The sequence below is a fragment of the Martes martes genome (assembly GCF_963455335.1).
Source record: "Martes martes genome assembly, chromosome: 8".
NCBI classification, from domain to species: Eukaryota; Metazoa; Chordata; class Mammalia; order Carnivora; family Mustelidae; genus Martes; species Martes martes.
Window position 1 is genome coordinate 102,663,120 of NC_137895.1, and position 25,191 is coordinate 102,688,310.

The following is a 25,191-nucleotide window of genomic DNA, read 5'->3' on the forward strand; positions in this document are numbered from 1 at the left end:
CTGTGAAAGGTTCTTGGACCCTCTTAGAACCGTTCTATCTGATGACATCCAACAGGAACAGTGAAGATTCACCAAACCAGTCACTCTGTACCATGGGAAACTTCACTGCTTCCCTTGCTTTGAGAAAGGAGGGCTTGTCCATCCCATCCCTACTGGCCTCCTTCCAAATCCTCCGATGGGGCAGAAAAGCCACATAGGGTTGTTGTATAAGAGGAGGGGGCCAGCCCTGCCAGCAAAGCATGTGCCTTTCCTGAAATTCAGTCCTGGGGGTATCAAATGTCATTGAGGACCCTGACTGACCCTCCACACCAACCCCCCAAATCAGCCAGCAACCCGCAGCGGGCAGGCCCGAGACGTGGGAAAGACAAGACCGCTGCAGAAATCTGCGGACTACGGCAGCTTCGCAGTCACAAGGCTGCTGAATAGTAGGTGAAGGGGAATCCTGCCCCGGGCACGGACACGCCGTTCTGAGGCCCGCACTGCCGCGGAGGCAAGGCCCCGCCTCCTCCCCGCCCCCGCACCCAGCCTCGGGGGAAGGAGGCTGCAGGAGCCTGACACCGTGAGCCCGCAGTCGCTGGGAGCCGCTCCAGGACACAGCCTGCGCGAGGGTAAAGGTTTGAACAAGCAGAGGGAGAGGAAAGGGCAGCCAGAGTGGTTGGTTTGAGTCGGGAGAGTTTGAGCCTAGAGATGGTTGCGGGGTGGAGGTCGGTGAAGGGGAGCGTGCGGTTACCTGGTTGTGTTCCTCTCTCCCTGCTCCACCTTGTTCAGCTCCAATCAGTCTGATGTCCAGAGTGGGGACTCAACACTGCAAGGGCCTCCGGCCCCCAGAGCAGCCTCACGGGAAGGACTCAGGTGGGCTTTAAGGCTGGGGAGGGGGGGGGGGGAGGTGGAATGGAAGGGTGCGTAGGTGCAGGGGGGAGAAGCTTTGGGGGTGACTGTGAGAATTCAGGACGTGAGGTTCCAGCTGGGGAGAAGGGAGTGTATCCCACTGACACCCAGGCAGCTGCTGGGGGATGTGACTTCCCTGCTCCTGTCCTGCACTGCACTCACTGCAGAGGACCAGCAGGGAAGGGCTAGATTGGAGGCTGAGGTCAGACTGCTGTGGGTGATGTGCCCTGTCCAGGTCCCCGGGCTTCTGTCCCTCAGAGCCGTTATCTAACCGTAAGGCGGGACACAGCTTGGGAGGGGAGGAAAGCGTAACTGCACAGTTCCCAAGGATGCTCTCAGAGGAGGAGCAGCTGCAAGAGGAGGGGTGTGGGTGAGAAGGAACAGAAAGAGCCCATCATCCACACTAGGCGAGGCAGCTGATGGAAGCTAAGATGACCTGATCCTAGAAGATCTTAAGGGGAGGGGAGGCTGCCGCCTCCCAGGGGGCCTGGCAGGACTGGCCTGGGCACTGCTGCTGACTTAGGGAGAAGCTATGCAACCTTCGGCCATTCGGTCAACATCTCTGGGCCAGGGTCAATCATAAAAATGCCTGCTCTACTGACATTAGCGAATTGTTTTGATGTGCAGTTGTGAAGGAGGTCTATAATGTGAAGTGCACTTAAATGTAAAAGTGTGAAGTTATTCTCACCAGAATTTCTTAGACTAGTAGTTCCCAACACCAGCTGCACATGAAAAGTCTCTTGAGAAGCTTTAAAAAAAAAAAAATGCTGCACCTGGACCCCCATCTTAGAGCAATTATTCAAATTGGGGAGGGAGAGGGGTCAAGACAGCCAAGGGGGCAGGAAGTGGTATTTTTTTTAAAAACTTCTCTGTGGTTCTGATGCCCTATGAAGGTTGAGACCCACTGCCTAAGGTTTCACAAACTTCCTGAAGGTAACTGCTTGGAGCACACGTCTTATAAAGGCAGATTCCTGGCTTCTCCCAGATCTGCTAGGTCAGAATCCCAAGGAGGCTCAGCAGTCTCTCTCTTGAGCAAGCACTAGAAGCAGCGTGGACATATCATTCCAGGGATGAGTCTGTCGATGATCTCTTTCCCTATGGGATGAATGGCCATACGCAGCAATGCTCTGGACAGTGCAGGCGTAGCAGCTCAGGGAGAGGAGGGACACTTCAGATAATAGGTGGAGACATGTGCTCCTGGGATGGAGTTGTGCTAGACAGCCACAGCCAGTCCCATCCCTGCTGCACCGAGGCGACAATCCAATTTTAAAATGACAAATTTCCCAGCTAAAGAGCCTGAGAACCTTAAGATAAAAAGGAAACCATGATGTTATCTATAATGGATAGCAGAGATAGCCGGTGTTTTATTGTTTTGTCAATAGATTGTTCGTGTTTTCCCATTTCACACACTTCTCTGCTGGCTCCGTCCCATTCCCAAAACTCTATAGGCACACACACCACACACGTACCCACTCACACCCACTCGCACACAGAGAGACCCCCACCTCATCAGGCACACAAACAGGCAGATGAAGATTCAAGGAGCTGGGGACCTCCTACCAGGTAGCCATGTTACCCGGGCACATGGCTAGTGTAGGATAAAATAATGCAGTTAATGGGAGGAGGAAAGGAGGCCTAGGGATCCCTGGGTTTAGTTCTTTCCTTGGGGGCCGTATGAGCAGAGGAGTTCAGAGCAAGGACTATGAGCCAGACCCCCTGGATTGAATCCTACCCCCTCCTAACCGGCTGCGCCACTTTGGGCAAGCTACTTCTCTGACAGGGAGCTACCCACAGGGCCACCGGGGAGATTAAATGAGTTAGGACACGCAAAGCTCTTAGAAACAGGGCCGGCACATGGTACACTGGGGAAGTGTTTGCTGCTATTATTGGGGTTTCTGCTGGGCTTTATTGTAGGTGAGAAAGTTGGAGTCTAGAACATAAGCTGCTCGCTTGTTCATACTTCTTGACTCTTGCAGGAATAAAGCCTAAGGAAATACTTATAAATGTGGACAGATATCCATACTAAAAATAGTCACCGTAGCATCATTCAGAAGAACAGACACCTGAATGTCTAACAGTAGGGACTAGGTTAGCAAACCATGGTGTATGTAATGGTGGTTATGTAATCATAGCATGAGAATATTAGAGGTACATGAATTTTTTTAAATGACATACAATTATGACATCTATAGAGATATAGATACAGAGACAGAGCTAGTCTAGAAGAAAAACCCAAAATAGACCAACATTGAATGTCTCTGACTTTGGGATTATGGGTCTTTTATTTTTTTATTTTTTATGTGGGTCTTTTATTTTTTCCTTGTATTTTTCTGAGTTGTACGATTTTCCTTAGTAAGCAGAAAAGCCAGAAAATAAAACGTTTCAAGCAAATTGTTCAAAGTCAAACAGTGCATTGGGAGCCCACATAAGCTTTCTATCCCTGTCCAGGGTTCTGCTGCTTCATCTGGCACACTAACAATAGGGAGGGAAGCTAAATGAGATAGGGATGATGAACAGACACCAAAAAGCACCAAGACCAGTATAGCTATGCAGGACTGGGAACCAGCACAGCCATATAGGACTGGGATCCAGCACAGCGGGAGCCCTGGTCTGGACGTGCAGCTTCAGCTCTCAAGACTGAGCTGGAAGAGCAGAGCTGAACACTTTCTATCCAACCAAGACCCTTCTATCCACAGTCACCGCATAGCACAGTGGGGCCAACATACAACCCTACACCTGCCCTTGGGGTCACTACCACTTTCCCAGAAATGGAAAAAGTCATCTTCTACTTGGTCTGAGGATATCAAAGAATTGTACCACCTTTTCTTTCCTCCGTCTTTTCTACAGGTTCCCTCTGCAAATGGGGATCCAGAGACCCAGAGAATTCTAGTTAACACCCCTGCTAGTCTGCATTCCCCTGCTTCTCCTTAATATAGAAGTGCCTTTCCATGCCCAACATTTTTCCAATCATAATGCCAAGGTACTTGACACAGCCAAAACCGAGAAATGTTTATTTTGCAACTGTGAAATAAAAAAGATCTGGAAGCACTTAATAACTAAGAGCTCATCTAAGAAAAATAGGAAAGCAGGAAGAAAGGAAGGAGGGAAGGAGGAAAAGCAAGAGAGAAGCAATTTATCCCCCTTGGTATTACATAAAAATTATTACATCTCTTTCAAAATTTTGCTATAACCTGCTCCATATATTTGTAAGTGGTGAGTTCTGATCTTTGCCTGTAAAATAAGAGACTAGAGTGGGTGAGCCCGGAAATCCAATGGTTCTATATTAAGTTGAAATTTAGTAACTCTGGCTCTCTTTTTAAAAGATCATTCTGGTGGCAAAAGCCAAGCAATAAAGCTTGCCAAGTTATCAAGGGAACCAGCTGTACATTCAATGAGTAAGCGAAGCATCCACAGAATTTTCAAGCAGAAACTCAAAAATTGTCTGGTCCAACCATCTCATGTTACAGATGGAAACACTGGGCCAGAGAATAATACCAAGAGCTACCACCTGCTGAGCGCCGGGCAGGTGACTTGCTCAGGGTCACAGAGCAAGTCAGTGAGAGACCCAGAATTAGGTGTGATGCCCACCAACTCCACAGTCCACTTATTCAAACTTCTGGTGGATTTAAAGATTTAAAGATGAAAGAAAGAACTGGCTATCAGGAACTCCTCACAGCCCAAGATGTCCTGAAAAGGAGCAACAGGTCCAAAGGCAACGGCAGGTTAAGAGTCACCACATCCTCTCTCCATTTACCTCTAAACACAGAAAGGAAACCATGGAAGAAAGAACCTAGTCCTGGGCCGGCTGGGGTGGAGGAGTAGACAGTGAGCATCATGTCTTTCCTGGGGTGAGCAGAGTCAAAGGTAAGAGCCCTTAGTAGCACAAAGAACACCTAGCAGAAAGAGCTGCCCAGTGGCCTTAAGTCCCAGCACTGGAGGAACTGGGTCCAACTGGGAGGTACCAGCCCCTGCAGTACTGTGGGAGAATACCTTGAAAACAATATTTAGGAGCATGGGAAAGAAGACTGAAGAGCCTGGTTACTTAGAGCTCACTGCTAGTATTGCCTTGAGTCTTGTGAATAAGATTTTTAAAATATGGCATTTAGTAAAGGCATGCTTGAATATTTTCATTAAAATGTCTACTTGGGTTAGGTGTCTGACTCTTGATCTCAACTCAGGTCTTGATCCTCAGGGTCATGAGTTCAAACCCCATGTTGGCTCCAAAAAGGTCTATTTTAGTTAGAAAAGTAAATAGAGATGCACATTGTAATCTTTGACTTTGTTAATGAGATGCACAGAACTTGGTCTGTTACACCGCAAGGGTATGCCATCAGGAGTCTTATCAGTCTGGAGAAGTGCATCGCAAGGGTGGATGTTTGCAATAAATAGAATAGAAACTCTAAATCCAACCAATAAGAACCAATTTACAGTTATTTTTCTCAAAGACTTCTATTTCAGAAGGCTTGGAAGGTCAGCGGGGGAGGGGCTATCTTCTTTCACATTATTCAGATCCTTAACAAAACATTGATTATGTATGGCTCTGTGCAACTAAACAGGAGTGTGGAGAATTTTCAGAAGGTTGATAAGAGGCCACAAAATGGTCCATTGGAGAAAACCTTTAAGGACTGGGGTTCCATGGACTCAAATTCATCATAAGAAGTTTCAGAGGTCTTTGAGTTTCTTAAAATTTATTCCTTGGGTTATAGTTTTTGTGGGATGTAATTAGAAGTTACCCCTCAAATGGGGTGGAGATACTATGGCAAAAATAATTTTAACAACAGGTTTAAGAAGTGAAATAGGTTTATTTGTTGCAGGACTTCTCAGGGCCTTTAATTTCATGTTCCCATGCATCATGTATCTCCAAGAAGCAGAAATGTAGTGGCTGGGAACATTTCCATAGGAATGCCGTGTAGGACTAGGGCCCCGCAGATCATATTTGAGGACCTCTGGCATAAGGAGTTATTCTAGGTAATATGGTCAGTTGAATATCCATCTCAGTTGGTACAAAATGGCAGAAAGGAAGTTAAAAGTACAGCAGCAGATGTATAACTGAGGTAGGAGGAAAACATGCCTACAACACAAATAGCAGGAGTCTGCATTTTGGAATCTCTCTCCTTCTCATTCCCTGATTATGGGGATGTCTCAGAACAGGCCTGGGCTAATGAGGAACTTTTCCAGATGCAGGGCAGAGTAATGGATTTTTTGTCTTTTGGAAGCCACTGCCTGCTCAAGTTTTGTATGTCATTTTGTCTTAGTCTCTACTTACTTATACATCATTGAGTTTAGCTGACTTCCCTACAGATGAAATATATTCCTGAAATGCTGTATTTAAGAAATACACTCTCTGTAAACCGAGTCCTATTTTCCACTGGCTTGTGTTATAATTCCAAAGAATGTTGACCCCAAATATATCATGACATTTCTGAGCCTGTTTGGCACCCAAGGAGACTTTCTTCCTGGGTCCTTGTGCAGACTCCTTACAGCAACTTCTCCCACTCGAGGCAAGCCCAGAAGCCAGGCAAGTAAATGCTGGCTGTCCACACTCAGTTATTCGACGTCCCAGTTAATTCCTAAGTGTGTTGGAAATTGTCACTGCTTCCCAGAATTTTGCATGCATAAGTCACTTCATTGCTTATGCTCTTTCTAAATGGATTATCAGAACTGCTGGGTATTCCCTTTTGCTGCCTGTTTTAGCAGGGAGGCGTTTTTCTGCCTAAGAGGGTATTAAGACCCTTTCTATGAGTCACCTGTCATCCAACCAAGTGTTGGGTAATTACATAACTGAACCATGACCAGTGGTAGGCCAGGAAACCCAGCTCTACAAAGAAAGAGAAACTATCGCACATGTATTTCCTAAAGGCCTTGATTTACATGAGCTTAGAGTGGTTCTGATTGTTTCTAAAGGTTGGGCAATTTTTAGAGGCCCTGCCTATGTCTCAGTGCCCTGCTAGAATGGGCCAAAAAAAGAGATCACGGAAAAAATAACCCATTTTTATTGAATCCTTACTGTGTGTCAGGACCTGCGAGGCTCCTAATTAGCTTTACCTCCTTTAACTCCACTGGCCACCAGGGGGATATTCTACCAATGATCTGGTTTTACAGAGGAGAGAACCACGGCTCAGAGAGGTTCCCAGTGTTCCCAAGGTCACACAGTTACAGACAGGGTGGTAGCACTGGGTCCTGACTCCTGGGTTGGCCCATCACCCCTTCATGCACAGTTTATAGCGAGACACAAGGGACTTAGGACCGGGACCTCATTTCTCCCATCCTGCCTCACCTGACATGGCTATAGGTGTGGGAGATACCACCCTGCAACCGTGGGAATTCATGATCGAGACAGTCTGAATACAGCAAGAAAAAGAGAAAATTGTAATAGGGTTCGTTAGAGTTCCCACTTTTGAATATACATTTGAAAAATATCCCCTAGTTCCTCCGGTGAATAAAAAGGCTCTTTCTCAAATCTGGTCGGTAATCCTGCAGTCTGGTCCATAATACCTTCTCCTCCCACTGGACAAAGGAATTACAGTTGTATGAAGTATGCCATGAATGAATTTAAGTTCATTTTTCTACAGACTATTTGCTTTCTTTTAAGTTTAGCTACATCCTGTGATTTCATTTAAACGCGAAAGGGCCCCTGCCTGTTAAAAATCACCTGTTTTTTTTTTTAACAGAAAAATGATTTTCTTACTTTTATACACACGCACACATGTCAAAAACACCTTTTCAGAACTTTTCAGAACATCTATGGGGAAAAGTGAGGCAGACTATCATTAAGATGGAAGACTCATGATGGATTTCCTTTAACCCAACCTGATTTAATATTTTCTGTGCTCCTAGAAAGATCAAGTATGAGGGTCAGTGGGATGAGCAGGGAAGGGTCATGGAATCCTTTTAAATCTGGGTTTTCAGAAGGGAAAGGTGTCCCCAGTAAGAGATGACCAACATGAAATCTGCTCTTCTCTTGGGACCCTAAGGATCTGGAGTTGCCTCTAGCCCAAATTGCTATTGGACTCTGGCCCCAAAATCTTATGATGAAATAACGGGTAAAGCAAGGAAAAGAGGAGAACCTTTCTTATCTCTCTCCCAACACAATAATGTTGGACACACTTCCAGCTCTGCAGTCAGCTCACTTTTGGCCAATAAGCGCATCACCGGCAGAGTCTGACTGAGGGCTGAAACTGACAAGGAAGACTCTAGGAAGAGAGGGAAGAAAGTGTGGGGACGACCATGGGCTTCAAGTGTCGCACAGATGCAGAGCCCCTGGCTGGTGGCCAACCATCCCCCAGGAGAGCCACAGGATCCCATGGTGAGCCCCGACTCACAACACTAAGTCCCAGCCGGCACGAACAGAGTAATGTCTCATTATCTGACATCACAGAAGTAGGCGGCTGGCCTCAAGTCAGAAATACCCGAACACTGAGGTTTGCTTTTTTTTTTTTTTTTGCATTTTAATAATTTTAGATGGAAATCCTTAACTGCATCACACGTTTCCTTGCCCACTTAATTGGACAGAGAACATAACTTAGCCTGTTCTTGATTCCTACAAGGTCCCTCCTCTCCAAGCAGCAGCCCGGTTCTGTCTCTCGTCTGGAGTTGTGACTGCCTCCTGCACAGGCTGCCTGCCAGCCCTCGCTTCTGCTTTCACTCTGTTCCTAACAACCACACCTACCGCCGTCCCATCCAACAGTCCACTGAGGTTCAGCGAGATCATTCAAGGAAGGCTTTGAGGGAGGTCCCATGCACCAGTGTCCACGGAGTCACCAGATGAAGTGGTCTGGGCACAGTGCCTTTGGCAGAAACACACACATAGGACATACTTCCCACCTAGGAGGAAAACAATGCTGGGGGCACAAGAAAAATGACAGCCCCAGCCTCAGTGGACACTGGGCAAAAGAAAGCCCACTACGCCTTGGTAAGGGGGCAGCTCACTCAGCTCCTGCCGACTGAAGGTGAAAAGCCGAAACGTAGGATCAACAAGACCAGATCTTCCATTTTTCAAAAGAAAACAAAACTCAAGCTCTGCATGTGAAATCTCCCAGTATTTCTAGTATCTTTCCCCAGTTTTGTTGAGATAAAATTTTCATATCCAATATTTCTTAACACGGCACCTACAAGTCACTGATTTAGGACCTATTATCAGGTGACCTATAATCAGTGACCTACAAGTCACTGATTTAGGACCTATTATCAGGAATAACTTGCACAGTTTTGGGGTTAGGTGCTCTGGGGTTGCTATCTAGAATTCTGCAGGGATATGAAACCATCTGCCAGAGGATTGCAGTGCAGAAAAAAAGAATTAAGCAAATTTTAAAAACAACAACAAAAACAAAACACAACAAACACACACACAAAAAAAACCAAACACACCTCCAGAGGAGCAGAGGACAGAAGGGAAGTACCAGGCCTGGAGTGTGGCTGGGTACGGGTGGGTGAGAGCCTGGGGGCCCCATGTGCAGTCCTGTGCACTGCTCCTGGGTAAATGTGACCCTCCTCCCCCGAAGCACTGAGAGCAGTCCTACAGGAGACACAAACTCTTTTCCCCATCATGCCAGACTTCTCTCTCTTCCCAGCAATGCCAGCTTGCCTTAAAGCAGCTGGGGACTGCCTGATTTACAGTTCAGCCACCATGGCTTTTAGAAACTTTGTTCTTCCTGACACTAGCCCTGTGATTTATAAAAGGAATCCGAAACCGACAGCGATTTCTCTTTCTCTCCCAGGACAACAAAGTACAGAGAAGAATCTAGAAGCTGATTTCTGTTTCCCAGGGTGTCAGAAACCAGCACTCCTGGGTAAGATGCTAACTTTCAGCATCCCTCCTATCCTTTTTAAAATACAGAAGTCTCAAATAATCTGCTTTCCTGACTTCCAATTTGTGGCAGTTTCCTGTAGGCCAGTCACTAAATTTACCAGAAAAACTATAGCCCTAAAAGTTACAGAACATCTTAGTTGGTAAGATTAAAAGCAAAGGGCTTGGCCTCCCAGTCCAGAGCCTGTACATGAGCCTGTCTTTGCCCAGTGTGAAAATAGCTTTGGTACTTACTAGAGTAACAATTTGTAGTCGTTCCTTACAAATCCAGGAGCTGGCTATCTGATGAAGAATTTCTCTAGCTAGGCCTGCTGTCTCTGTACCTTCAAAAGTCAGGGAAGAGAGAGATGAAATTACAAAGCACTTAATTGCACTTCCTATAGACAGCTGTGCTAATGAGTTTGGCAGGATAGGAAATGAATAAAATTGGTAAGTTTAATCCTTAGGTTTCTGTTTTCCATAAAAAATATATATATATATACAGGTGGTGAAGTTAGAAAATGTGAGTCCTAGACCCAGCTTTGCCCTGAATTAACTGGAATCACAGGCTAATCTTTCCACCTGTCTGCACCAGGCTTCTCCTTCATAAAGAGCAGCATTTAGGACCCCTCCCAGCTCCCTTCCCCATTCTGTCCCTGTGACCCTCAGTACTGTCCTTCCCAATGCTCTGGTGATCCTGGGAGGAGTTTTCTATCTTGGTTGAAAAAAAATATCACCAGTATATCCATTCTATTTTCACAAGATACGTTCAGATTACGTGTCTATATATTAAATCACATCTTAGGTGCCATTATTTAAACAGATTCTGCTGTGAATCCTTCAGGCAAAGAACCTCCTGGATAAAATAGCTAGCTACCATGAGTCTATTTTTTATATCATATTTCATTTAAATGTTTGTTTCAGAGAACTGAAGTCGGCAGGGATCCTGCCTTTCTCTGTGAGGACAGGTGTTTCCAGCCCCACTCCATGGTGGCTGGCTGTTCAGTGTCACTGGGGCTCCCTGAGCCCTGCTCTGCTGAGAGTTTACTTTCTGCTAACCTCTTTAACATGTCTGTTTGTTTGAGCCTCCCAACAACTGTGTGAGGCAAGCGGAATTAGCTCCCTTACTTTGCAGACAACAAAACTGGAGAGGCTGAATGAGGTGCAGCTAATAACGGGGATTCGGATGCAAGTTTGCTACCTTCAAAGGAAAGCAAGCCAAGGAGTCAGAAGGGAGAGGCAGTCCCATAGCCCTGCCCTGGGCCAGGTCTTCTGTGCAAGCTGGAGTGGTTGTGGGAATGAGCACAGGGTGAGTAGAACGTTCAAGCCTGATTTGGGACCTCCAGTGAGAGCTGCAGTGGGAGCAAATGGGGACCCACAGGAGTAGGAGCTAGCTTCTTCCAGCTCCAGGACCTCCTGGCTCCTCCCTCTGAAAAGAGCAAAGGGAAGCTGCAGCACTCCTATGTATTACACGGTGTCACCACCTGCAAAGTGAGGGGAGTGGGGGCAGTGGGTCGTGAAGATGGCCCAGGAACAGAGGGAGTGCTGAGGACGAGGACCGGGGGAGGTGGGATTTTGAAGGCCACTGGAGCAGTATAAGGAAACTGACCTGGAGTCTGACTAAGGTGTTCTATCCTCAGGGCTAACTATGGGACCCAGCATTTGTCCCAAGGAGGAAGACTGGAGGAAGTATGAGAGGAAGGCTCTAGAGGAGTGCCATCCCCTGGGAATGTTAAAATGTGGAGGGAAGAGAACAATGGTGGTAGTAAAGAAGGGTCTATAGAAAGATGTACAGGTTTTCTCTTTATACCACTTTTTTAAAAGATTTATTTATTTCTTTGTGGCGGGGAGAGAGCACATGGGGGGGGCGGACAGAGGGAGAGAGAGAGAGAGAGAATCCGCTGAGCACGGGGTCCCACACAGGGCTTGATCCCACAACCCCGAGATCATGACCTGAGCCAAAATCAAGAGCCAGGTGCTCAATGACTGAGCCACCCAGGCACCCCACAGACAATTTTTTAAAAAAATACCACTTTGCTTTTACTAAAGACCTGTGTTAGTACCTGCTCACAATAACCCAGAGAAATCCGAAGAGGATTTTTGCTTTTGCGAAATGGTAATTCTTTGCTTTACTTCATTTTGTTTATGAAAGGTTTCACAGGAATGTTCTACTTTTGGATAGCTGGGGAAACCTGTATATGTGTGTGTGTGTGTGTGTGTGTGTGTGTGTGTATAAATCTGTGTGTGTATATATATATAGCTATGTGAGATTATAGCTATGTGAGAGTATGGCTATGTGAGATACATCACAATATATGGGGGGGGGGGAGAGATAGGGCACTTACTGGTTTTCCCTCAAAGAGACAAATTGGCATATAAATAAAAGCTCGTATACACATCTAGGAACCACAAATCCACTCTCTCTTCTTGTTTAGTATTAATCAGACCCTCACTGAGTTCTATAAATTACATCTCCCCTGAGGACGATGGGTCACACATCAGTTGTGTGCCCTTGAATATGCCCTCTGAGCCTCAACCATCTTATCTGGCAGGGGAAAACAATGCCTAGTCCACCAACCTCATTTGGTTGTTGTAGGATAATAGTAATAACAGCCAATCTTTGTATAGTGCTTATATATTGCTACATATTATGCCACGTGTCTATTATTACATATTACATAAACACTATACATATATTAGTTCATGTAACCCTCAAAACAGCTCCCTGACATTGGTACTATTATTATCCTCCCCTTTACAGAAAGGGAAACTGAGGCACAGAGCAGCATCAGAACTTGCTCCCTGTCACCTAGCAGGCAAGTGGCAGAGGTGAGATTTGAACCCCGGAAACTTAGCTCCAGAGTCTTTTTTGTTGCTCCTAGCCTTTTTGTTATATGACATGATGTTTGACAGCATTGAAGGCATTTTAAAGGCTTTTTTAAATGAATGGTGCCGTCCTCATTCTTGCTAGGACCACTCCCATTGGGGAGGACCAAAGCAGAGGAAGGATTCACTGGGCAAGGACAGTGCCCTAGCCTTAGACCTGCGGACCCCTCCGGCCAGGTGCTGAGCCTCCTGGAAGAGAGGGAAAGAATGGCTCATGTTCCTGGCCCCTCCTAGCCGCACGACTATCTTCCTATGTTCTTTTTCAAAGCAAAGCGTCTCGGCTGCCAAGAGCTGGTTTGTCTGTCTCCTGGAGACAGAGGTTGTCAAGCCCTGAGAGAACAGTGAGCATGTCAAAAATAGCAGCGCCAGCAGACTGTGTGGCTGCGATTTCCTTTTGAAATGTTGGTTTTGCGTTCACCAAAGAGTGGGGGTCTGTCTGTGCTCCCTGCAACCTGCAGCGGGGGCTGCTCGAGGATCCGAGATGTTTTCCAGGGGCGAGCAAAGCACGTCCGCGGAGGCCCAAGGCAGACGCAGGGGGAAAGCCTCTTCATAGTAACAACAATGACATTAGAGTTGCGTTTAAAAAAAAAAAAACTGTTACAAACCCTCACCCAGACTGGGCCCCAAGTAGGTTAAGTTGACAGCCAAGATGAGACCAGTACTATTAAGGATATTTACAGTCCCTTTTGCTCTGTTCTGGGAATGAGGGAGTCAGCACCTTGTTTGTCCTTCAGAAGTGGTCACAGGTCACAAATAGATTTTCACCCCCTCTTTAGGGTGCCAAGGGGGTGAGAATGGAGAAGGGGCAGGGGAGGCAGGGTGAGCTCCTCTCTCTAGGGGTTCAGAGCAAAGGGACATGACATGACAATCTCCAATCCCACAGGGACCTCAAGCCCAGAACAGGAAAGGGTTTCATTGGGAGACACAGTAACACGAGAACTGAGAGCCCATCTCTCTTGTATTCCCAGTGGCCTACATCTGGCAAGTTCCCTCTCCCACTAAAGCCCCAAGCTCTAGGCCTTGGTCTGCCAGAAGCTAATCTGTGCCACCAGAGGCAGCCCCATACAAAGCAGAACAGAGAGAGGAAATCCTACCGTTTAAAGAATGAAAGGGCTTCTTTTCCTTCCCTAAGTGACCTTGACAAGCTAGAATCAGACCCCACTTTGCTTCCCAGGGCAGTAACACACAGTCGAAAACGATCAGCGCTGGCATGGCAGCCAGACTGTCCCGGGAGGACAATATTCTCTGGGAATCTATCTTGGCATTTGTGTGGAGATGCCGGGTGACAGAAATACTGCCAAAAGCAAGGTCTCAGCCAGTGGAGAGAAGGAATGATAAGCAGTGGGACTGGAAAGTGTCATGTGAGGAGAAGTACCAAGGGGAGGGAAGCATGGGTCCCAATGAGCAAAAGGCAAGTGAGAGTAAAAGAGCATTGTCTGATGAACAGACCCTGAGCCAGGTGAGCTGACTTCCGTTTGCCCAAAGCACCGAAGACAGCGGACCCCACAGAGGCTGTAAAGGGTTAATGGTTACTGCAGGGAGGAGGTGGAAGGAGGAAAGCAGAATAAAACCTTGACTCCAGCACAATTTCTTAAGGAATTCTGAGTTTACAGGTGCAGAGCCTAGGTGGGGTTTTTTGGTTGGTTTGTGGGGATTTTGACATTTTTCCTCTTTGTTTTTGTTTTGCCAGCAAAGTATGAACCCCTCGGGCAAGTTCACTGCCTTCGTCCTACGTAATGAATAGCGTCCAGCATACTCACCCTAGCGCAATACATGCTAATCACGCTCTGCAGTTACCAAAAATGGCTTTGACCTTTCTTTTGCTTGAGCAAAGAGGAAAAATCCCACAATAATTTGATTGTCAAAATTTAAAAAAAAAAAAAAAAAGGCAGTTCTTGGCACCGTATTTGAGTAGCAAGGAGCAAGTGCATGAAAGCTCTAGTGTCCCCAAGTGGCAGAAGGAAAAAACTGTCATCCCATCCTGGATATTTAGACTGGTCCATCTGTAGACATGCTAACCTTTTAGATTTATAAAACCAAACTATCCTCCCAGCTGAGGTGTGAAACTTAGGTTATCAACCCCATGCCACTTCTCCCCACCCCGCCCAACAATCCAGGGACTTTTTTGGTTAATTTATAGAGTTATACAACTATCACCACAACGTGTTAGAAAATGTCCATCACCCTCCACCCCACCCACCCCTGTCCTGACGCTGGTGGGACTACCGCTAGCAAGGGGAGTGCACAATTCCCTTTAAGAACTGGGTCGAGAATTTTAATCCATCTTGTCAAGGGGTGTCCTGGCACCTTGCGCCCCTGAGAGATACGCCTTTGCTTTGTCCTGCCTTCAGTGTGCAAGAGAGACAGCTGGAGGCTATGAGGGCCTTCAAGTGAAATAAGGGCAGCTTGAGGGCCACTTCTGAGTTCAGGCTTTTGCCAGGCTAATTCCACTCCTAATTCCACTCCCTCCTAAACCCTTGCCTTTGTGTTTAGCTTACTGTTCTGATTGTTCTTTTGTTTTGAACCTTTGTGCAAGCTTTAAACTGGGGAACTTAGAGGTTTCCTCTCTCTATTTCTCTTCCTCCCTCCTCCCCCCACTTTTCTGTTTCCTTCTATTTTTTATTTTTGAAGATTAGGAAATTTCTGCAGAGATGTTTTTCTAAATCCAGCGCAATCTCATCTTGCTCTGGAAGCTCAGAACTTGAGATCACAGGGGCGAGCTTGGCAAGAAAGGACAGGACAGTGAACTGGCAGGGAAGTGTTGGGGGGTCAGGGTGTCCTCCAGCTGGAGAACAGCCTTCTTAACAAACACTTGAGATCACTGCTGTCCTAGAGTTCAAGTTGTGATCGCAACAGAAGTGCTACAGCTGCTCCCGGCCACTAAAAAGGTGGAGAGAGGGAGAAAGATAGAAAGACAGACACATGGAGAAGGAAGAAGAGATTAAAACAACAGAGGGGCAAAAGCCAGAGATGTGACAAGAAAGGGGGGAAATGTAGTGAAAATGAGTATACCTAGGAGAAGGGGAGGGACATGCAGAGAAAAGGAGGTGACTAGAAAGGGTGGGGGAGCCAGCAGTGAGGGAGCAGAAACCGAGGAAGGAGACTAAAGTACATGGAGTCACAGAAAATACACAGAAGGAGAGGAAGGTGGTCCCTGAGGACCAGGACGTCAAAGCCCTGGGTCTCCGGGATGCATGTGCTCCCCTCCCCGACTTGTAATCTGGCCTGGAGCACTGAGCCAGGATCACAGTTTCCCAACAGCAGAACCTACCTCTGATGCAAAGGCGGCCAGCTGTCCCCCTCTCTCCTTAGGGATGATCCGGCAGGAGGACTATCCCACGTCTCAGCTGAGCCTGACAGATCCAGGAAGGCATTTGGGAGCTCCTGCTGGCGATCAGGTGTAACAGAGGCCTGACCCTCGCCTTCGCTGGCAGCTGGGAAATCACCACCCCCAGCTGTCTCAGCGGCACAGGGTGCTCGATGCTCAGGGCACAGATTCCACACAAAGAGGCTCAGAGTCAGAGGGATTGCTTGGCAAAATCCTTCACAGAAACTAGGTCAGGTCACAGCCTCTCCGTGTTTCTTCGATGTCTTGAGAAGAGCCACCTATGAGATTGCTAGAAACAGAGCTAGATAATCCCCAGGAGGAAGAAGTGTCATTTCTTTCAGTCTCTCTGAGAGCAGGGAGGAGCCTCTCTGAGGAGATGGCAGTTCCGTGATACTCTCATGGACTGTGACTGTCAGGACTCTCGGAGGGCCCCGCCTGGCCGCCTCTTGAGGAGCCCGTCCCCTCCAAGTCTCCCCTTGTCATTTTGCAAAAGATAATATGGACATTGGTTTAACTGGCAGTTGCTTAGCATTCAAATTTCTGAAGAATCGGGGGTGAGATGAGGCAGCTTCGATGACTGGATGGGGAAACCGGGAAGAGAGGTCTAGGGAGAAAGTTCGAAGTACTGCTTCCCCCTCATTTTCCGAAGGTCACACAGCCGGCTGGTCATCACCAGCCCCTCAAGCACTATGTAGGAGGTGTTCCCATTTCAGAAGCTGGGAATATGTAGTCTCCTGGTCTCCCTTGATGCCCAAATCAGAAGATAGAGAGAACAGTCTGGAAGGTTGCTATGGCAACCAGAGTCCCTGGAGAGCCCAGCTCTCCACAAACCCTTTACTTTCAGGCATGCTCTGACTTGAAAAGGAAATGTTTTATTAGGGATGGTGACGAGGATGATCACATACACACAGAGATAAACATGCGTACATATTCCAACATTTACCCTCTCAGAAAGCCACCCGTCGCCTCTGGAGTGGGCTCTTCTCCTTTCACCCCAAAAGCCAGAAGTAACAGAAGGAATTTGGAAAACCAGAACTTTATGGCCTCGGAACAGATTTCCGAATCATGAACTCCTCTTATCTGTATTTCAGGTTTGGAGAAGCCAAGCTCCCAGTCAAGGCTGCCTCTGGCCCTGGAAGGATCCCACTGAACCTCTCTAAAGAGCATTCTCCTTACTGAAGGGTAAGAAGAGAGACTGAGGCCCAGGTCAAGAGGCTAAGCAGGGATTTAGAGAGCGAATAACCCACTATAGCCTACTCTTGGGCTTTGGATCCAAGACAGGAATTCTGCAGGGAGGTTTTGCCTCTGGGTGATAGGAAAACAGGCTAATGAACTAAAAACTCAAGTCCTTTACTAAAATTCACACATTTGCATAGCATCATCCCCAGCTTCCCAGATGAGTTCATTGACATTCCCCATGAGGTAGGGAGGGGAAGACATTAATGTTCCCATTTAATGGGCTGGGAAATTGAGGCACAAAGAGGAACGGTGGCACCCAAGTTACCCTGTCAGGCTGTGGCAAAATCCAGATTTAGATCTGGCACTCACAGGAGTCACAGTGCCTCTCAAGAAAACCCTCAAAAGGCCATCCCTCATTAAGTTGCTCTTTGAGAAAATGATTTTAAAAAATTTTTCATCAAAGAGTCTTAAAGCATGGATATAAAATTAAAAACATGTTAACAGTCCTTTCAGTTTCTGAACTGCACCCAAAGAGCTCAGAACAGTACATCACAGTTTTTCAAGGCAACAAACAAATGACAACATTACCAGGAGAGAAATGAAGGGAAATGGGAAGGTGGGATGAAGGCAGCAGTTTCACGCTGGAAGAGGGTGACTTGTCTGGTGGTGACGCGGCCACATTACCTTACCAGTTAGAGCAGGTCAGCTGCAGCTCCAAGGGGCAGAGCAGGTGAATGTTTGCTTGACTCAGCAAAAAAAAAAAAAAAAAAAAAAAAAACCTCTAACAGTGAGACTGTCAACAAAGGAATGATGTTTCTTCTTTACTCTGAACCTATTTCATTGCCCCTAAAATGGGAAGAACCCCACGCTAGCATCCAATGCATGCTTTTACCTGTCTGCAGGTTTAAGCTAGAGTTTGCTTTGGAAAACCTTCAACTGCAATCCTAAATCAAATTCCCAGGAAGCAGGGTGGGGGGCTCGAGAGAGTTGGGAGAAAGCATGGGGGAGAAATTTCCTGTCTGCAACAAGGTTCCTCTTTGCACGCCTCCCAGATGACAGTGTCTGCTCAAGTGATACCTCTCTTTAGATAATGTGGTCAAGCAGGTTGCTTGACTCTGTTCAGCCATTTCTCTTGGCTTTGTGGTTCCCTCTTTCCAGGTCCTCTGCACAGGAAGGCACTTGCACAAAAAGAGTATTTGGCTCTGAGAAGGAACCTTCCTGGAAGCTAGACAGTCAGGGAGGGAAGAACTGAATGTAGACCCAAGGCTGACATATCCACTGTGCCAGGACACACCTGGAGGAATCCATTGGCCCCTTTGGTCTGGGACTGACTCTAATGTCCTCCAAATGGCCAGTTTAATCGCAGTTTCTCTAATTCCTTCCAAGATTCGAGACAAATAACAAATTTGGAGGCTGTGCAGCTAAAGGCTTTACCAAGGGTCCTCTGCAGGGTGAGCAGCAGGTGTTACAGGGCACGGGAATAAAACAGAAAAATGAACACTGTGTCTGTCCTCCAGCTTCTGCTAGTTACCATGTAGCCCAAAGCTGACAGGTGCATGCCCCAAAGCAAAGGACACCAAGGAGAGAAATAGGACCCAGGTAAGCCTGGCTTCCATCCTCTTGACATCTCTGTTCCTAGAGATATTACCAGCCCCAGACATGAAAGTTTAGAGTCATGAGGGAAGGTCAGACGGAAATCTCATCCACTTGACAGAAGATGGGCATGAATGGGTGGCACCGTTCGAATTTCAAGAATGACATTTAGATGGTTAAACCTTGAATGCTGTAGAGATCAAGCAACAAGGTTGACAGTCCAGGTATCTGGACCCGGTGCAGGGGAGGGAGTCAGGAATTCAGCTGGAGCTCAGGTGAGGGGGTGGAGAATGAGAAGGAAGCCCGAGACTGCTCAGTGTCATCCTTTTCATTCACACCCTGACTGCATCAGTCAGACCTCAGTGAGCATCCTTTTCTCTGCATATGCCCGATGTGGAGGGGGAAGGTAACTGGGTCTCCGTTCCCGAGTGGTCTCGGAGAATTCAGGCTTGCCAAGTCCACTGTCGGCTGCCTTCAGGTCTGGTGTAGGCTGCCCACAAGTGACATGGGTATACTGGCCTTGTTCCTCCTGCTCTGTCTCCCTGTGGTAGAAGTAGTTGAAGTTGGAGACAATAACGGGCACAGGCAGGGCGATGGTGAGGACCCCAGCGATGGCACACAGTGAGCCCACGATCTTGCCCCCCACCGTCATGGGGTACATGTCTCCATAACCTACCGTGGTCATTGTAACCACTGCCCACCAGAAGGCATCTGGGATGCTGGGAAAGAGTGAATCATCATCGTCAGCCTCTGCGAAGTAGACGGCACTGGAGAAGAGGATGACTCCGATGAAGAGGAAGAAGATGAGCAGCCCCAGCTCCCGCATGGAGGCCTGCAAGGTCTTGCCCAGGATCTGCAGCCCCTTGGAGTGGCGGGACAGCTTGAAGATGCGGAACACCCGGACCAGGCGGATCACTCTGAGAATGGCCAGGGACATGGCCTGCTGCCCATTCTGGCCGCCCCCTCCACTGGCTGACTGTTGCTCCTGCTGCTGCACCAGCTCAGTGCCCAGGGTGATGAAGTAGGGGAAGATGGCCACCAAGTCAATGATGTTCATGATGTTGCGGAAGAAGGCTGGCTTGCTGGGACAGGCAGAAAAGCGAACCAGGAGCTCAAAAGTGAACCAAACTATGCACAGGGTCTCCACCAGAAAGAACGGGTCAGTAAAGAAGGAGCCCCCAAGAGTACTTAGTGAGGAGGAGCCCCCTGCCACCATGCCGCCTGGGGGTATGCCAGGATGAAAGGTATAGGAATCATCTTCATCCTCGTCTTCCTCTTGACTACCCCTGGAAATTGGGGAGTCTCTGCTCACACCATTGCTTCCGCCTCGACCATCTGCACGGAACTGGGGCAAGGTCTCCAAGCAAAAGATGACGATGGAGATAAGAATGACCAACACGGAGACGATGGCGATGCCCCTGGCGGGGCCTGAGCTCTCAGGGTACTCGAAGAGAAGCCAGACCTGGCGCTGAAAGGGCTGGGAGGGCAGTGGCTTCTCGTCCTCGCCACCTTCGGGCAGGCAGCCCTCGTCCTCCCGGAAGGCCGCCAGGGCCTCATCCCCCAGCTGGTAGAAGCGGATCTCCTCTAGGAAGATGTCCAGAGGCACATTGACCGGCCTCCGCAGGCGCCCCCCGGACTGGTAGTAGTAGAGGATGGCGTCGAAGCTGGGCCGGTTGCGGTCGAAGAAGTACTCGTTCCTCAGGGGGTCGAAGAAGCGGACTCTGCGACCGGGGTCTCCCAGCAGCGTGTCGGGAAACAGCGACAGGGTGCGCAGTTGCGTCTCGAAGCGCAACCCGGAGATATTGATCACCAGGCGCTCGCTACTACAGCAGCCCCCGCCCCCGCCGGCCTCCGGGAAATCTCCTGCATCCTGTTGCTCCCCCTCCGGCCCACGGACCTCCCCCGGCGCCGCCAGCGTCAGGGATTTCTCCGACCTCATGTCCCCTCCGCGGTGCGCTCCCTGCCACTAGGACGGCGCCCACGACACAACCTCTGTCTGGAGCGCGGCACCTCTTCCCGGCTCTCAGCGGCGCCCTCGGTGCAGGGTGGGGCTCGCGCTCCTCCGAGCTCGCGGTCCGGCCTGGCCGCTGGGTCTGGGAGCCCCGGAGCCCTGGCCTCTGCAAGGCTAGGTCTGGGGAGGGGACCCGGACGCAGAGGATTTAGCTCCGCGCCTCCAGATATCCGCGCTTGGGTGCCACAGCTTACTGGGATACCTGGAACCGCAAACTGGCGCGTGTGAAACGGGCTGCCCGAAAGGACGCGTGGCTTCGCCCCCTGTCGTGTCTGAGACTGGGCTCCAGGACGCGGGGGTCCGCCCTCCGGACGGGCTAGCTCTTCCCAGCTCCCACTGCGTTTCTCCAGCCGCTCAAGCCCCCCCGGCTGCCGCTGGGAGCGAAGCGCCAGATGCGCCTCCCTCCGGCTCGGCAGAGACTCCTGGCGGGGCTCGGCCTCCGCCCTACGTGCACCGCGAGCTCCGTCTGGCCAAGGTCGCCGTTCCCGCCGCCACAGCCGCCACCGCCTCCCTGTGAGTCGCGCCGCAGGCCTCGCAGAGGGCCCTGCGGCTGCCCCGGCGCCGGGGCGCGGGGACCCACCTCCCCACCGCTCTAGCCTTCGCTGCAGCCGCTGCAGCTGCAGCAGCTCGGCTCTCCGCTCTGCCCTTCCTTCCCAACACTCACTCTCCAAGTGACGTGGCAGGCCCCGCCTGCTGCCCCCTCCCACCCCACTCTCACATCACACCCCTCGCCCAGCCAGGGGCTGCCGCGAGCCAGGGCGCTGTGGATATAGACACACACTTGCCTCACCAGTAATCTTTCCCGCGCTCGCCTGGCACGCCTCTCCCTTGCTCGCATTCACAATCGTGGCCCCCTAAACAAGCACCAGCACCCTAATACCACACCCCCTCCACCTCCGCAATCAGCTTTCCTCATTTCAGCTTACGGGTGGTGATCTGCGCAGTGCATTTCACCGTTGAGAAAACACACCCCTCCCCACCGTGGAACACATAACACCGAGCACTGTACCTCCACTCATCCAGAAATCTAATGAAAATATCGAATCATATTTTATCTGTCTGTGTTTATGAAGACCCATTTGCCAGCTTCCTTAATGTACTTAAAAAAAATACAGAAAACATTTGTAGAAGTTTTCAGAGCTTCCAATTTAGATAGTATTCCAATGTAAGTCCCCAGATAAGCCATACCTCCCTTTCGAACCTGGGAGGGCAAAGCTAGAGCAGCAAAGCAATAGCAGAGAAGGGGTTGGGAACTCTCCCGTTGCCTTTCCCATCAGAAGTTTTCCAGGGGAGTTCTGGGAACTTAGGCAGCACTTCCAGTGAAGAAAGAACCAGAAGATGGTATCTCAGAGGTATCATAGGGCAGGGAAACACACCCTGGAGTTCTTTTGCTCCCAGCCTCCCTGAGAATTCATCGGGAACACCTTCTTACTGCACAGACAAGAAAAGAGAGGAGGGGGTGAGTGGAAAGTGGTATGTAAGAATGTTGGAAAAAATAATGGCTGCATTTACTGAGCATCTAATATGTGCTGGCCACATTCCAGGTGCTGTACCTGTGTTGTGTCCCTCACAGCCCTGTTTATCTCATAAGCCTATGAGAAATATGGCCTCTGCTCCTGGGTAATGTTACAATGAAGACTCACCTGCAGTATTTGAGTCGGGACCAAAGTTTGTTGTTAGGGACTCTTTCCCTAACTCTCCAGGAGGGAAGTGGTAAGAATGGTTTGCTATCCATTTCTACATGGATAGAAACTATCCCTGGAAACCATATAGTTTTTCTTTATTAGACCAAACAGGTTAGAGTTCGGCGGAAGAGGATTGCTCTGATCTTTTCAGCCTGCCAGTTCCAGGTGGGGTTGACATTTGCTTCTCTGTGCCCCAGTTCCTCCCTTCTTGGTTGTCTGTGGCCAGAATTAATTGGCTGAAAACTACAAGTTGTTTTGTGTAGCTTCTTACTTATTTTATTTCATGGGTAAGTGTTCATTGCTGATAATGACAGGAATGATACATAAAGGTAATCTCAAACCACAAAATACATGCAAGAATTCTTTGTATTGCACAGGGTGTTTTAAAACCACAGTGGTTCACAGCAGCATTCACTGTCAGAGGGGTTGGGGGAGCAGAAACAAAGTCTTCTAGACGTGTAGGGTAGGGGTCGGGGAGTGAGTGCATGGGAAAGAGGCTAGCATCTCACTGCATCTTCATTGTCTGGGCTGTTGCCTCAGGAGGTCTTACCAGGCAACAGCTTCTGCTTCCTCTCTTTGCCTGTGTTGTTGGTTTCCACTCCCTCCCCTCCCCTTGCATGTTTCAGTGAAAGGCGAGAAAGCTAGTGCACCCAGTCACCCAGTCCATAGATTCCCTATTTACAGGCTGTGTAATTAAGCCAATTTAGACTTCACACAGGTCGCTCCATTCAAAAAAAAAACCAAAAATGTAAAAAGGAATAAAAGGAAACAACAACAGATACAATATAGAAGATAGTCTTTCACCGTTGTCCAATTATCTGCAATTATTTTCTGGATTATAGATTGATTTACTTGTGATTCTTTTTGTCCTTGTTTTCAAAATTTATAATGAATTATTCATTTGCATGTTTGTTTTCTTCATTGCTGTTTTTATTCATAAGGCTGTCAACTAGGTCAGTAACTCTTCAAAACAAATGTTCAGGAAGCATGGAGGAAAAAAAAAAAAAAAACCCGCATTCTGCCAGAAGGGTGCACAGTCTAACATGGTGAAAGGAACTACCATTTGCGTACCCCTGGGTTAAGTCTAGCTGGTGCTGCCTGCCAGCCTATATCAGAGCTGACATTCCTGGTTACCTTCACATCATGCATGAGGTTGTGCCCCAGGAGATGTCTCCCTGTGCACGAGGAGTTTCCCCGGAGAGAAAAGTCATTAGCAAATTCATGAATCAGAGTTCTGTTTTTAGTTCTTTTGTGAAAGAGACTCATTTCTTAGCTTTAGAAAAGCCGTATACTTAGATCATTCTCCCCTAGTATATGTGAAGAGCAAGTAAAACCGTAGTTTCAGAAGTGCCGGTTCCCAGGTAAAGAAAGACAAAAGGCACAAACCCATCCGTACACTGCAACACCCCTTCTAGTGACAGGTGAACATTCCCCCAACATTCACTGAGCACCTACTTCATGACAGCACAGATTGTTCCTGTGTCTAAATTCAGATATTTGCAATGCTGGTTGGGACCATTCATGTAATTAACAAGCATTTATGGAGAAGCAGCTGGATGCCCATCATAGTGGCAGGTGCTAGGGGTTTTGAAGTGATCCAGACAAAATATCTGTTTACATGTCCATGCAGTAAATACATTACATTCTAGACAGGAAATTTTAAAAATAAACAATAAAGAAGAAATTTATCTATTATAGTAAATGCTTTGAGGAAAATAAATGGGATGCCATGTCAGAAATCCACCTGAGGATTCAACTTTGAACAGGGTGTCTGGGAAAGATGTCCCAGAAGACATACTATTTGGATGCTTCTCAAGCAGAAAGGAGATGTGGTTTGTACAGAGGCTGTGAGGAGAATGGCATTACAAGGGGGCAGGAAGAAAATGCGCCAGGAAATTGCAGTAGTCTGAGAAAAGGTTGATAGTGACTGGGACTGGACCAAAGGTAAAGCAAGTAGGGATAGTGTGGGGATGAGGTGGGGGTGGGGGGGGGAGCAGTATTTAGGAGATAGATGCTCATTTGGTTGAGCATCTGCCTCCTGCTCAGTCATGATCCCAGAGCCCTAGATCAAGCCCCACGTTGGGCTTCCTGCTCAGTGGGGAGTCTGCTTCTCCCTCTCCCTCTCCCTCTACTCCCCCCTCCACCTGTGCTCGCTCTCTCTCTCTCTTTCTCATGCTTGCTCTCTCTCAAATAAAATCTTTTAAAAAATGAATAAACAGTTTAGGATCAATCAAGACCTCATGTTTAGAAATGTTAAATTGAAGAGGCAAATTAGACATGCAAATAAAGACATTGAGAAGTGATTATTTATTCAGGCCTGGAATGTGGAAGAGAAATGAGTGATTTGTGAATGTAAAATATTTAGAAATATGTAAGCTCATAGCATTAACATCTTCTAGAGAGATAGGATAGGGACAATGAAGAGAAACATAACCAAGACCAAGTCCTGCACATTGCAATTCAGGAGGAAGAGGACCCCACAAAGACCAAGGGGTAGTCAGTGGGGTCAAAGGAGAACCAGGAGAAAGGGTTGTTCCGGGAGCCAACAACTGTGATGAGACCTCAGGACTCACACCTTCACAGGGCCATGCTGTCTTCCAAATGAGCACAATATCTACAGCAGATCAGGAGCACGGAGTGGGAAGAAAAGGGTCAGTAGGGAGGAACCACCTGAAAATGGGTGTATGTACTAACCAAGATGAGTGCGTAATAATAAGCCACATAATTAGATAACCATTTATATTTATATCTCTGCCTGGAGTTAAAATGTACTCATCCCTGGTAGGTAAATTAGCATTCTCTTCTATTTTCCAGGCTTCTTTTATTACATTTTTTA

General features: G+C 48.1%; 2 protein-coding genes across 2 annotated transcripts in view; both read right to left on the reverse strand.

Annotated features, from left to right (window-relative positions):
* The window catches only part of GALNT8 (polypeptide N-acetylgalactosaminyltransferase 8), a gene marked incomplete at both ends in the record, with an annotated part of 117,368 nt that overhangs the window by 22,550 nt on the left and 69,627 nt on the right, over window positions 1-25,191 (reverse strand).
* Window positions 19,012-20,598, reverse strand: KCNA6 (potassium voltage-gated channel subfamily A member 6; the record flags this gene model as incomplete). Its single annotated transcript, XM_080809988.1, has 1 exon — window positions 19,012-20,598. The coding sequence occupies one exon, from the start codon at window positions 20,596-20,598 to the stop codon at window positions 19,012-19,014; it is 1,587 nt and encodes a 528-aa protein (XP_080666114.1).